Source organism: Sarcophilus harrisii, chromosome 2 (assembly GCF_902635505.1).
Source record: "Sarcophilus harrisii chromosome 2, mSarHar1.11, whole genome shotgun sequence".
NCBI lineage: Eukaryota > Metazoa > Chordata > Mammalia > Dasyuromorphia > Dasyuridae > Sarcophilus > Sarcophilus harrisii.
Genome location: NC_045427.1, coordinates 76,804,395 through 76,817,129, shown reverse-complemented (window position 1 = coordinate 76,817,129; position 12,735 = coordinate 76,804,395). Strand labels below are relative to the sequence as shown.

Genomic DNA, 12,735 nt, shown 5'->3' with positions numbered 1-12,735 from the left:
CTCACGTGCCCGGGGCCCCGGCCGCCATTGGCCGGCCCCGAGCCCCGGGGGGAGGCGCGGGCCGCCGAGCGGAGTCTCCGCGGCCCCTCCGGCGTCGGGATGCCCGCGAGGCGGGGCGGCGGGACGCGGGGGGCGGGGGACGCGAGGGGCGGGGCGGGGCTCCAGCGGCGCTAGGACCCGCCGCCCTTCCCCTCCGGCTCCCGGGAGGTTGATAAAGCGGCAGCGGCGTTTGACGTCAGCGGGGAGTTAATTTTAAATCGGTACAAGATGGCGGAGGGGGACGCGGCAGCGCGGAGGCAGCAGCAGCAGCAGCAGCACCGCCTGTCCCAGGAGCTGCGGCGGCGGAGGCGGGGGCGGGCTCGGAGCGGAGACCCGGCGGCCCAGGACAACCACGTCTCGTCCCCGTCCTCCCTAGGTATGGGCCAGCCCGGGCCGCGTCCTCGTCCTCTGGGGTTCCCCGCGGCCGTGCCCTCCCGCCCGCGCTCCCGCCCGCGCCTAGGCCGCTGCCGGAGCGAGGGAGAGCGGGCGCGCGCGCGCGTGGGGCCGGCCTGGCCTGCCCGGAGGGGGCGGGGGGCCGAGGAGCGGGGCGGCCGTCCTTGACCGTTCCCACTGCCGAACGGGGCGCGGCGGGGGGCGGGGTGCGTGGACGCGCAGCCCTCGGAGAGCCGAAGGCCCCTGTAGAACCCCCTCGGGGGCTGCCCCCGGGGTGGAAGTTCGGGGCTGGCGGTCCTACTCCGCCGCGCGTGCCTGGGCCGGGGCTGGAGGCAGGGCTGGAAGAGAAAGGGCCGGGGGCGGGGAGGGGGCGCAATCGGAGGCGAAGCGACGAGCCCCCGGCCCCGCGGAGGAACGTCAGCGCGCTGGTGCCTGCCCAGCCCGCTCCTGGCGTCCCTTCACCTTCCCCGATCCCTCCCTCCGCCTCCTGACACCCCTATTTTTAGGAGGAGAGCATCTGGCCCGTGGCGGCGGCGCCCGGGGCTCGGGCACGGAAGCGTCCCGCCGTCGCCCAAAGTTACCCGCACTTTGCAACAATGCGCCCCCCACCCTTTGGGCTTGCCCCGACCCGCGCCCCCGGCGCGCTCCCAACTTTGCCACTCCGCTGCCTGCCATTGATTTCTCCCTGAAACTTCCTTTCGCTCTCGGTAGCTGTTGGCTTCCGTCCGTGCCGGGTGGGGATCGCTTCGTGTAATCCCGGTAGCCCTGGCTGCTTGTCGAGGTTGCATTCCTTCCCCCGCTCTCACAATCCCAACTGCTCTTCTTCGCTTTGAGGTCGAATTCTTTCCCCTCTAAAAAGTAATCCCCGCTAGACTCTCAAAGTAAATTTTCTCCTCCCCCCGTTCCCCGCAGTGATCCCAACTAGCCCCGAAAGAAAAGAGAAAATCTACATGTTGGAGAAATTTAAACTTCCCCCTCCTCCATTGAATGAGAATACATATTGAAATGCCTCCCAGCAAAAATACCCGAGACAGTGTGATCGATGCTTCCACTGTTATTCCCATCATTAGGAAAACTTTTTAGTAAAGTAGACTAGAATTAAGAATTTTAGCTATTAGCTTTTTTTTTTTTTTTTTTGCTACAAGTTGTTAGTGTTTTCCCCTCATATTGGGAAAACTCTAAAATGTTAAGAATTTTTAGGTATTGGCCAATCTTTTGAACAAGCAGTTCTGTGTTGTTAGAATTATTCCCAGCATTAACAAAACTTATTTGCTAAGGTATACTAGAATGTTAAGGATTTTTAGGTATTGGCCAATCTTTTGAATAATTGACCATTATTAGTGTTATTCCTGGGACATAATTCCTGAGGAAAACAGTTTACTAAGGTATACTAATGTCTTTTACCGAGGTTATCTAAAAACCCTTGTAAATGAGTAGTCTTAAATAATAAAAGTAGGAAGTTTTTATTTCAAAAATCAGTGATTTAAAGTAACTTTTTATATAAATTTTCAGGCGTTAGAAATCTAGCCATTATAGCACACTGGGTAATATAAACTCAACTACTTGGTGAAGGTATTCACTAATTATATCTTTTAAAGGTTAGTCATTGGAAATATTTTTTAATATAAATCTTCAGATGTTAGAAATGTTCTCATTGTACAGTGTGCTTTTGAGCTAATTTAACTTGTAAATGCCTGTTGAAATTTAATTGGCCTTCGCCAAATTCCTGCTTTGATGTCCCACTCTGGCATGGAAGTGTCTGAAGTTGATATTTGGAGGGTGTGCCAGCAAACCTACCAAACCTGAAAGGTTTCCAGTTCGTGGCTGGTTGTCATTGGAGAACTAGGGTAGGTAAGTCATGGGAGAAGCTAGGACAACTTTGTTTCCCCAAGCTGTAGCAATTCATGAAGAGTTGGCTAGTTTATTTAAGGGATGTACATGATCCACCCAGGAGGAGGGGAGCACTTAGATATGAAGTCTTAGATCTCTGGATTAGAAGTTGGTGATAATTCGTTCATTGCCAGTTATGAAAATTCACTATTTGGTGATTATGCCATTATAGTAAGTCATCTATTGCTATACTTGCAGAATTATGTCTTCATTTGTTTAGGAAACATTTGTCAAGCTTACCTGTGATAGGCACTGTGTGGAGTCTTCAGGGAGATAAAGTGAATCCAAGTAACAATATTGGAAGAATGCATTATGAACTCAGTTAAGTTGTTTGGGGAGCTGCAAGGGCACAAACAAGGCTGGGTCTCTTGTTGGAGGTGACAGTTGAGCTGAGTTTTGAAGAAAACGGGGTTGTATGAGGGACACAGTAGTCAGCCAGCCAGGTGTGTAGGAAAGTGTGGTGTATAAGATGAACAAGAAACTAGAAAGTAGACCTGAGCTACTCTGAAGGGTTTTTAATTGCCATAGAGGGTTTATGTTCCTTCCTACAAGGACCTCCCTCTATTGTCTGCTTTCTAGTTACCTAGGTTGTGTAAATACACATTTTTGCCTGCTGGAATGCATTCATTTTCACAGTTTGTGCCCTTTTTTTTTTTTTTTTTTTTTTTTTTTTTAAAGAGGCAGTTCTAGTGGCACAATAGATAAGAAACAGCTCTAATCTTGACATTAGGAAGAGCAGAGTTCAGATCTTCCCTTAGAGAGACTTACTAGCTCTGTGACTAAGGGCAAGACCTTTAACCTCTGTCTGCCTCACTTCTTTCAACTTTAAAGTGGACATAATCTCAGCACCTACTTGAAAGGGTTTTTAAGAGGATTGAATGAGAAACTATTTGTAAAAAGTGTTTTAACGCAGTAGACACATAAGTAGTAATTGCTTATTTTAACAGTTTTCAGTGTGCATAGAGCAGTGTCTTATCATCTTTCAGGTTCTGCTTGGCTATGAACTTGAAACTAGTTTCAAGGTTATTTGGAATCTCTACAGAGTAGTATATAAAGCAAGAGTAAAGCAAGACTTGTTGAATTGTTTCAGTTGGGCCTCTGTTTTCCATTTGGGATTATTTTTGGTCAGCAATAGTGGAGTGGTTTGCCATGTCCTTCTCCAGCTCATTTTACAAATGAAAAAAATGAGGCAAACAGGATGGAGGGACTTGTCCAGGGGTCACATAGCTAGGAAGTGTCTCAGGCCAGGCTGGAGTGATTCTGGGGCTGGTGCTGTATCCACTGAGCCACTTAACCTGCCCCAGAACAAGACTAAATATTAACTATTCCTCACACACAGTACTCCATTTTCCTTCTCCGTGTCTTGCTATTGGTAATCTCCCCACTGGAATGGAATTAACTTCTTTATTATCTCTTTCTCTTCTTGTCCTAACTTGTCCTCTCTTAAAATTCCTAGCTTCCTTCAAAGCTTAGCTTAGACCTTCTATATGAAGCTTTTCCTAATTCCATGTTCCTCCCTACAAGGGCCTCCTCCCCCTATTGTCTGCTTTCTAGTTAACTTAGGTTATGTATTTGTTGCCCAAAGGAATTCATTCTAAGTTCACTGTTTTTGAATCCTTGTTGATTAATAAGTGAAATTAGGATTAATTAGTGAAATAAGGGCCTTTAGTGAAAGAGCCAAAGAGAGGCTGTTGTAACTATGTCTAATTTTTTTTAACCTTTAAAATTTAATGTAATTTTTTCATCAGATTAAATGAGTCAGGTGCATGAATTTAAAAGTGTATATTTTGATAGCTTAGAACCTTTTTTAAAAGAAACTATGATTTCTTGGCTTTATTCTTCATATAGGTGTTATGTGGAAGTTAAAGGAAAACCTTAATCACCCTAGAGATATGTTTTTATTAAATGTACTTTTTTAAAGTTTCAGACCATGACCAAAACAATGTAGTCTTTAAAAATAAATTTATTATAGTGTATTATTTTTTGCTGCCTGTGGAATACAATCCTCGGGATTGGGGGAAATGGATATTGCCTAATAGAGACACTGACCTTTTCAGTGAAAATAGATGGTGAAAACAACTCTGGTTCTAAGGTTAGAACACCTTCATCTCTTTGGAATTCTATTTAGTGGACTCCTGTGGAGTAGGACTTTGGATGGAATTGGGAAAGCCTGTATTTAAGTCCTGCTTCTGAGGCTTAGTAATTGTATGACCCTGGGTCTCTCAGTTAACCTCTTCATGCTTCCAGCAGTGAACTTCCTAAGTCAGCAAGCATTAAGTGCCTGCTGTGTACAGCACAAAAGTCACATAAGATGGTGGTACAAAGAAAGGTAAAAATCACTACTATCAAGGAACTCAGTTTAAAGATGAAGACAGCCTGTAAACAACTACGTACAGACAAGATAGAGGATAAATTGGAAATAATCTCAGGGAGAATGCATTGAGATTAAGGAAGAACTGGGAAAGTCATCTTGCAGAAGGCAGGACTTGGGCTGAGACTACAGATGACAGCAAATAAATATGCATATGCATTGGTAGGGGGAGATCCTATACCAATGAAAACATAAGAGCCCTAGACCAAAAAAAAAAAAAAAAAAAAAGCTGACATGTATTGCTTCCTGATGTGTAGATTACTTTATAGCAAGTAGTCCTGAGGTCATTGAAATAGGGATTAGAGAAGGATTACAAATTACACTTTTACAGATGAAGAGACTCGGGTGTAGAGAGGAATTGATAAATTGAGATTTACATAGCTGTCTATACTAGTGTTGGAATTAGGACTCAAATCCAGGAATTTATTTTGAGGGTTTTTTTTTTTTGAGGCTTCATTATAGATTTTTCTAAAACAGTTTGTCATTTTTCAAAATATGTCCATGTGTCTGATACCCTTTGGGTATTCCTTGGGCTAAGATAGCATTTAAAAATCACCAGAAAATCACCGACTAGTTGAAAGCTTTTAGAATTCAAGGTTGTAATGCTTCTCTTAAAAGTATTAGGCTAAGCAGTATGAAAGAAAATGAAAAAGTAATGATTTAGCATTTGCCATATATGTTAGCCACTGTGGTAATTCTTGGAAATAAAAATACAAAAGTGACATTAGTAGCCCCTCTAGAAGCTTACATTCTGATTGAAGATTAGGAATGAAACATAGAGAATGGGAACCAGGAATGAGTTTCAGTCTGGGGAGTCGCCATGATTCTTGAGCATAGCCATCTGGCAATTGATTATCTCAACTTTTTTAATAGCAGTAGTAGCTACATTTTGATTACATTTGATTTTCAGAGCAATTGGGGGACTAGGCCTGGGGCATGGGTAGAGTTGGATGAGAGGAATGACAGAACAGATGGCAGAATGGCTTCTGATAGTCTGGGACCAAATATATATACTAGGGTAGAGTTTTCATTCAGTCACCCACCAATTAAGATAGTACTTCCCCAAGACAGAGTTTAGTGGATTAATTCCATGGGATGAGGGTGAGGGTAGGGGACTTGGTCTCTAGAGATCTGGGTCTAGAAAGGCACCCTTTCTGGAGGTAAAATAGTAAAGTGTGAAGAGTAGACAATATTTGAACTCTAATCATCTACCACAGGTTTTTTTCTTCTTGTCAACTCCTTCTTAGTGTCTAAAGTTACTTAGATTCTTTATTCCCTTCTCCCCCCGTGTTGTATCAGACTTTGGCATAAGTATGAATACATCCTCTTTTCTTCAGTCAAGCTGTGATAGATTCACCTGAGATCAAAAAAGTACAAGAACATAGAATTTTTTCCTCCCTGACTCAAAACAGCCTTTTGTATTTTATGTCATCTCTTACCTTATTCAATTGAATCCTTTCCCTGTAGGTTGATTAAAAATCCTGTCAGTTGTATGGGCCAGGGGTAATGAATTCCTAAGTTCTGAAGTCTCTTTTCCTTCTGAGGAGTACAGTAACATTTCCAGCATTCTTTTTCTTCCATTTCTTTGGTTGAGAACAAGAAAGAAACAAATTAGAAGGAAGCAGAAAGTGATTTGGGCTCTGGGATCCAAAGCCCCAAATTTAGGATATAAAAAAGAAATTTGATTGCTATAAATTTAGTTCCTTTTCAATGTCATGAGTTGTTGAAATTCAGCATTAGACTTAAGCAATATAATAAAAAAGCATTTATTAAGCACCTCTGTGCCAGGTATTTGTTTAGACCTTTTCCAGTTTCTACTTAGGACTAGCAGCATATTCCCGAGGAAGAGGTGTTAGAAATGAGAGCATCTTACCCATTAGCACAACCCTTTATTCTTCTTGATAAGGTTTAGTCAGTCAATAGAGGAAGGATGTCATCTTTGAACTTGTATATAAGTAAACTTCTCACTTTTAATTCTTCTACATCATCTTACCCACATTCACAACACCTAGATATTTAGAAACAATTAGAATATGTATGGACATATATTCTAATGGTATGATAAATTTGGCCCATCATTGTTCCTGTAGAAAGCAATATCGTTCTCTTGGTTCCTCATCTCGGACTCCTTTCCCCACAATATGTTGCCAAGGGCTGTGATTTCACCTCTCCAATAAGCCCTCTTTTCTCTTCTCTACCACTACCTGTCCCCTCACACTTGGATTACTGCAGTAGTCAGCTAGAATGTCTGCCTGCTTCATGTCTCTTTCCCCTTCCATGCCATTCTCTGCCACTGAGGTAATTTTCTTAGCACGTTCCATTGTGGTTCTTTGACACCTGTCCCCTCTTCTCCTCCCCCCACCCTCCATCCCCCAGACAGTGATTCCTTTTTGCCTCAAGGAGCAAAAACAGTGTTCTGTTTGACCTTCAAAACCCTTCCTAATCTAGCCCCCTCCTGCTTTTCCTTCTTACACTTTTTTCGACAACACATACTCTTCAATCCAATGACATTGGCCTTTGGGGCTGTCCCATGAACAAAATATTCCATTTCTCAGCTTTGGGAATTTTCTTTGGCTGTTTCCATGCCTGGAATGCTCCTTTTGAGTAATGACCTCCATGTCTTCTTGTCCAACTTAAAATCTTATACAGGAAGCTTTTCCTAACCCCTCTTAATTCTTGTACTTTCCTTAAAATCCTATTTATCCTGCATATATCTTGCTTTGTATATATTTTTTTACATACTGTTTTCCTGTTAGATTATAAGTTTCTTGAGAGTAGGGATTTATTTTGCCTCTTTTTGTATCCTCAGTGCACAGTGCCTAGCACAGAGTTGAGAATTAATTTATTGAATGAATGAATTAGAAGTTGGAAAACTAAAAAATATAGAATAAAGAATAGAAAATAGAAATAATGAGAAACAAGGGTGGGAAGAAAGTCAAATTGTTTAGTCCTTTGAATTTTATCAGATAATGTCTTTAATGACTTCTTCTTTGGACTATAGAAACAGCTTTCGTAACTTTTTATCTTGAACAGGTAGTTATTTGGAAGGCTGACCTATAAATTATATAGTAGTAACATAATTTGTACAGCACAATTTAGGTTCTAGTTCTCAAAATTTATACTTCCATTAAGGAGAAGGAATTTCAGGTTTGTTCTAAAAATACTTGGCTTTCTTTGCTAACTTGTATTTGTGTACAACTGCTTCCTAAACACACAAGATCACATGAAATGACAAGAACTAATTGCTATGATCTGAATCCAGATTACTACTTTGCAGAGAGAAGCATAAATTTATGTTGTTATACTTGAATCTAGGTGGTAAAATTTCATAAGTTTTGAATTTTACTAGTAAATACTTATCTGGCGTGGGATTGATGTTAGCATTCTTTTAGAAATCTAGCATCTTATCTTTAATTATGTGAACTTCAGTTTATTTCAGCCAAGCTTTCTTTTATTATAATATAGATTACGTATAACTGAATGTCTGACTAAACTTCCAAGTAGAGTTCTTTGCAAACATGGTATAAGTGCTATCCTGAACTGGATTTCACAGCAATCCTGTGAAGTAGATGATACAAGTAATACTTTTCCTATTTTACAAATAAAGAAATTGGGGGGGTGTCATAGTGTTTTTTTTTTTTTTTGGTCATAGTGTTTTTTAAGCTCACATAGATGCCAAATGGCAGAAGGATTTTAATCCCATGTCTCCTGGCAAATAAGTCCTCTATTCCCTGCGCTTTACCTAGTGCTTCTCAAGGACAATTTACACTCTAGTTTTCAGAACATATTCCTTAGTGGAAGAAGTGGGAAGGATTAGTATTCTGAATTAGTAACTTCTTGGATGTATAATACATTTCTACCACCATTCAAGTACCAGGATTTCTTTGACAGAGGTAGTTTGGGATGAGTAGAGTGTGATGCACTTATATAGAAGCAGTAGCCTTCTTTGGACAGTGGAGGTAGTTCAGGATGCTGAGCTCAAGAACTAGGGCAGAGCACTCTCCCTCCGCTTCCCCTACAAACCACTAGACCTGCTGCTAGCTCAGGCTCAATGGCTTTTATCCAGGAAACAAAACACCAGGACACACACACAGCCTGGCAGACCCTGGCTGGTGAACCAGCCGTAGCTACTTAAGACCGGAAAAGAAAGACCTCACTCCTGGAGCCTCTGGCCTCGGCTGGTGGTTCAAAGCTGAGATGGGTATATTTGAGCCCTGGAACTGACATTGAAGAAGGTGCATTACCAGCTTTTTTAGCAGTAGACTAAAGACTATGCATTCTTTCTATCTGACTTGGTGCTAAAACCTTTATGTACAGTCTCTTCCATTTGAGTGAACTTGAGAGTGAATGCTATTTTTCCTAATTACATCTCTAGTATTTTGCCCAATGCTTTGCACACAGTAAGTGCTTAATAAATGCTTAGTCCTTACATCTTTTCTTAAGCCTTACAACCTTTAACTTTCTTCATCCTTATCCATATTAGAAGTTCTTTCCCAAGCTATCACACCTTCATTGGCTATCATCTCCCCTTTCCTATCTTGATCTCAAGTCTGTAGTATCCAACAATCTGAAATTCTTAGCTCCCTAGCAGCTTCCACATATTCACCTTTTACTCTTTCAGTTTCTCTGCAATCTGGCTGTGTACCTTATTCATTTGAAACTGTCCCCTTCAAAGTTAACAGTGGCATTTTTAGTATAAAATTTATAAGCCTTTTACTGATTCTTCTTGATCTCTCTACAGCATGCAGTGTTGTTTATTACATTCTCCTGGGGACTTATTCTACCCTGAGTGTACATGACACTGCTTTCTCCTGATTCTCCTATCAATTTGACCTCTTCTCAGTCTTCTGCTATTTTTCCATCTATGTCACTTGCATGCTGGGGATCCTCCAGAAGGCTCTATCCCAGACTCTTTTCTTTCACTTGATATTATCTCACTTCATGATTTCAGTTCCCATGAGTTAGTTGTCTTCTCTATTCAAATGATTGGATATTTTGAACTAGATAATTATGTATCGAGTAGATTTCATTGTATTTCCCTCCAAACCCCACATTTCTTATCAACCCATTATAGTTGAAAGTTTTTTTGAAGTCACAGGTCAATAATCTTTGTTTCCTTTTCAACTCCTTACTCTGACAACCCACATAGACATTGTTGTCATATCTTATTTTTATTTTCACAGCATCTCTCTTGTGTGTACCCTTTTCTCCATCAACATTGCTATCACTCTAGGTCACATCCTTATTATCTCTAGTTTGGGTTGTAGCAACCTTCTAACTGGTCTCCCTGCTTCAGATTTTCCTACCTCAATCTGTTTTCCACACAAGCTCCCAAGGTGATTTTTCTGAAGTTTAGCTGTGACCTTGTGAGCTCTAGGATTCCTTGGTTTGACATTAAAAGCTCTTCAAAATTTGGTCCCTTCATACCTTTGCAGACTTCTTAGTCCTTTTTCTCTTCCATTCTCTTTGTGATCTATTTAACCTGTTTTTGTCGCTCTCTTTCCCTCCTTCTCTTCTCTGTGCTTTTCCATTGACTGTTCCCTAGACTGAAATACTTTGCCTTTTCTTATATCCATTGCTTAGCGCAGTGCCTCGTACATAGTAAACACTTAAATATTTTTTGATTAAATGATCTGGATCTTAGTTCCTTTTTCTAAAAGACTCTTAAGGGACCCTTCTATCTAAAATCTTAGTAAATTTGTTGTTGTTGTTGGTGGTGGTGGTGGTGTGCTTCCTTCTATAAGAAGAGTAGTGGCATGGTGGCTAGAAAGTTAGCCTCAAATCTAGGAAGACTTACAAACAACTCCTACTTCTGGCATATACTGCTTTGTGATCCTACTCTGTACCCTTTTCCTGGAGGGAATCTTAAGATCTCAGATCTCCTTTAAGGCTCAGGCCATGTCCCATCTTTTACATGGAAATTTTCTTGATCTCTCGGGTTTTCTAGTTCCTTCTTTACAAACATTTTCAGGTATTTTGAATATGCTTAGATATACATATGTAAGCATGTCTTCCTCTTTTTCCTCCATACATGTCTTCCTCTTTTTCCTCCCTCTAAACTTTGTATTTATGTTACCTGCTATATAGGCTTAATATTTGCTTCTTGGTTTTCAGCTGTTTTAAACTTCCTAAGTTTTCTCTTTTCTAGGTTAAACATAAGTTGTTGGTTTAAAGTTGACATTCCAATTTGCTTTTCTTATGGAATAATCTTGAGGTTTCTTAATATCCTAATTGCTCTCTTCAGGATGCTTCTAGCTTGGTAGTGGCTATTTTGGGCTTAAAGGGCTAATTTTACAAAAAGTACAGGTGATGTGTCTTTTCCATTCCTCATTGTATAGTAGCAAAAGTTTTCTAAATAGGTGATTATGTGATGAGTTGGCTAGCTTGTCAGAGACAGAAAGAAAGCCAGTGAACATAGATATCCAGGAGATTAATTGGGAAATACAGCACCACTGGATGCCTGTCAGTTAGAGAATGGCTGAATAAATTGTAGTATATGAATGCTATGGAATACTATTGTTCTGTAAGAAACAACCAGCAGGATGATTTCAGAGAGCTGGAGAGACATGAACTGATGCTGAGTGAAATGAGCAGAACCAGGAGATCATTATACACGTGCAACAATAAGACTGTGTGATGATCAATTCTGATGGACATGGCTCTCTTCAACATTGATATGATTCCAACTAGTTCCAGTTCAGTGATAAATTGAGACATCTACACCCAAAGAGAACCATGGGAACAGAGGATGGACCACAACATAGCATTCTTACTCTCTCTGTTACTATTTGCTGGCATTTTGTTTCTTTTTTTCTTAGTTTTTCTTTTTCTTTCTTGATCTGATTTTTCTTGTGCAACCAAATGGCTGTGTGACTATGTATACACATATTGGTTCTGGCATGTATCTTTGCATATTATTCCTCAAGGGGAGGGAGTGTTGGTACATGCTTTTCTGTTTTCAGCTGATGATACACTCGATGCGTCCTCTGAAGCTGAGATGCAACACAATATTGATTGAATATCTATGCTTGTGCTACTTTTGGCCTAAGAGTTAACACCAAGAAAACACAGGTGCTCCATCAGCCAGCACCACATCACCCATGTGTGGACCCATCAGTTACAGCAAATAGTGAAGTTTAGAAAGTTCACTTACTTTGGCAGTCTGCTTTCCAGGGATGTCCACATTGATAATGAGATATAATTTGCCAGGGTTCACTCGGTGTTTGGGAGGCTCTGAAGGAAAATGTAGGAGAGGAGAGGTATTAAACATCACCAAACTGAAGGTCCACAGAGCCATTGTGATGATGTTATTATTGTATGCCTGTGAAACCTGGACAGTGTACCAGCACCATGCCAGCAAACAATCACTTCCATTTGAATTGTCTTAGGAAGATTCTGAAGATTATGTGACAGGATAAAATACCAGACACAGAGGTCCTTTCTTGAACTAAACTATGCCGAGAGCATAACTTTGTTGGGCTGGCCACATTGTTCTAATGCCAAATAGACGCTTGCTAAAATGATTTTTTTATGGAGGGCACATGGCAAGCACTCCCATGGTAGTCATAAAAAGTGATACAAGGACATTCTCAAGGTCTCTCACGAACTTTAGAATTAATTCTGTGACATGGGAGACACTGGCACAGGACTGCCCAGCATAGGTGCTGTGCTGTGAACAAAGCAGAATTGAATTAGCTCAGAAGAAACATGAGATGCTCAAAGTTCTCAGTTCAAAGCCACCCCAAATGTTCATAGGGACTATTTGTGTCTGAATTGTTACAAAGCATTCCAACTCATTTTGATCTGATAAGCCACAATCAGACACACATAGCAATTTCTTTGCGAACAAAGGACAACAACCATCCAACTCATGATGATGGAGAAGAAGGGTACTGAAATACAGCTTCCTTGACATTATACTTAGTCCTGTGATAGGTGAATGTTATTGTTCATGTAGGGCAGGCATATAAGTTGGCATAACTTCTAGGTTTTTATATCTTTAAGTTTATATTTTGGAACTATCTGCTTCGTTTCTCAATCTG

The 12,735-nt window shown here is 41.2% G+C and overlaps 1 protein-coding gene and 1 long non-coding RNA gene across 4 annotated transcripts in view; one reads left to right on the top strand and one right to left on the bottom strand.

The window, feature by feature from the left end:
- The first annotated feature begins 247 nt into the window (after positions 1-247).
- The window catches only part of ATL2 (atlastin GTPase 2), a 74,563-nt gene continuing 62,075 nt past the window's right edge, over positions 248-12,735 (top strand). For both annotated transcript variants that reach the window (XM_031950359.1, XM_031950360.1), the window contains exon 1: positions 248-415. In XM_031950359.1, the coding sequence (XP_031806219.1) occupies positions 268-415 (148 nt within the window). In that variant the 5' untranslated portion in view covers positions 248-267. The remainder of the gene's footprint in view (positions 416-12,735) is intronic.
- LOC111718673 lies at positions 5,570-11,989 on the bottom strand. Of its 2 annotated transcripts, XR_004231677.1 has the most exons (4): positions 11,847-11,989; positions 6,567-6,701; positions 6,133-6,276; positions 5,570-6,050 (listed from the first exon to the last, which is right to left on the bottom strand). It is a non-coding gene; the product is annotated as an uncharacterized LOC111718673 (long non-coding RNA). The 2 variants fall into 2 exon arrangements; XR_004231676.1 differs by lacking the exon at positions 6,567-6,701 and having other exon boundaries at positions 11,847-11,988.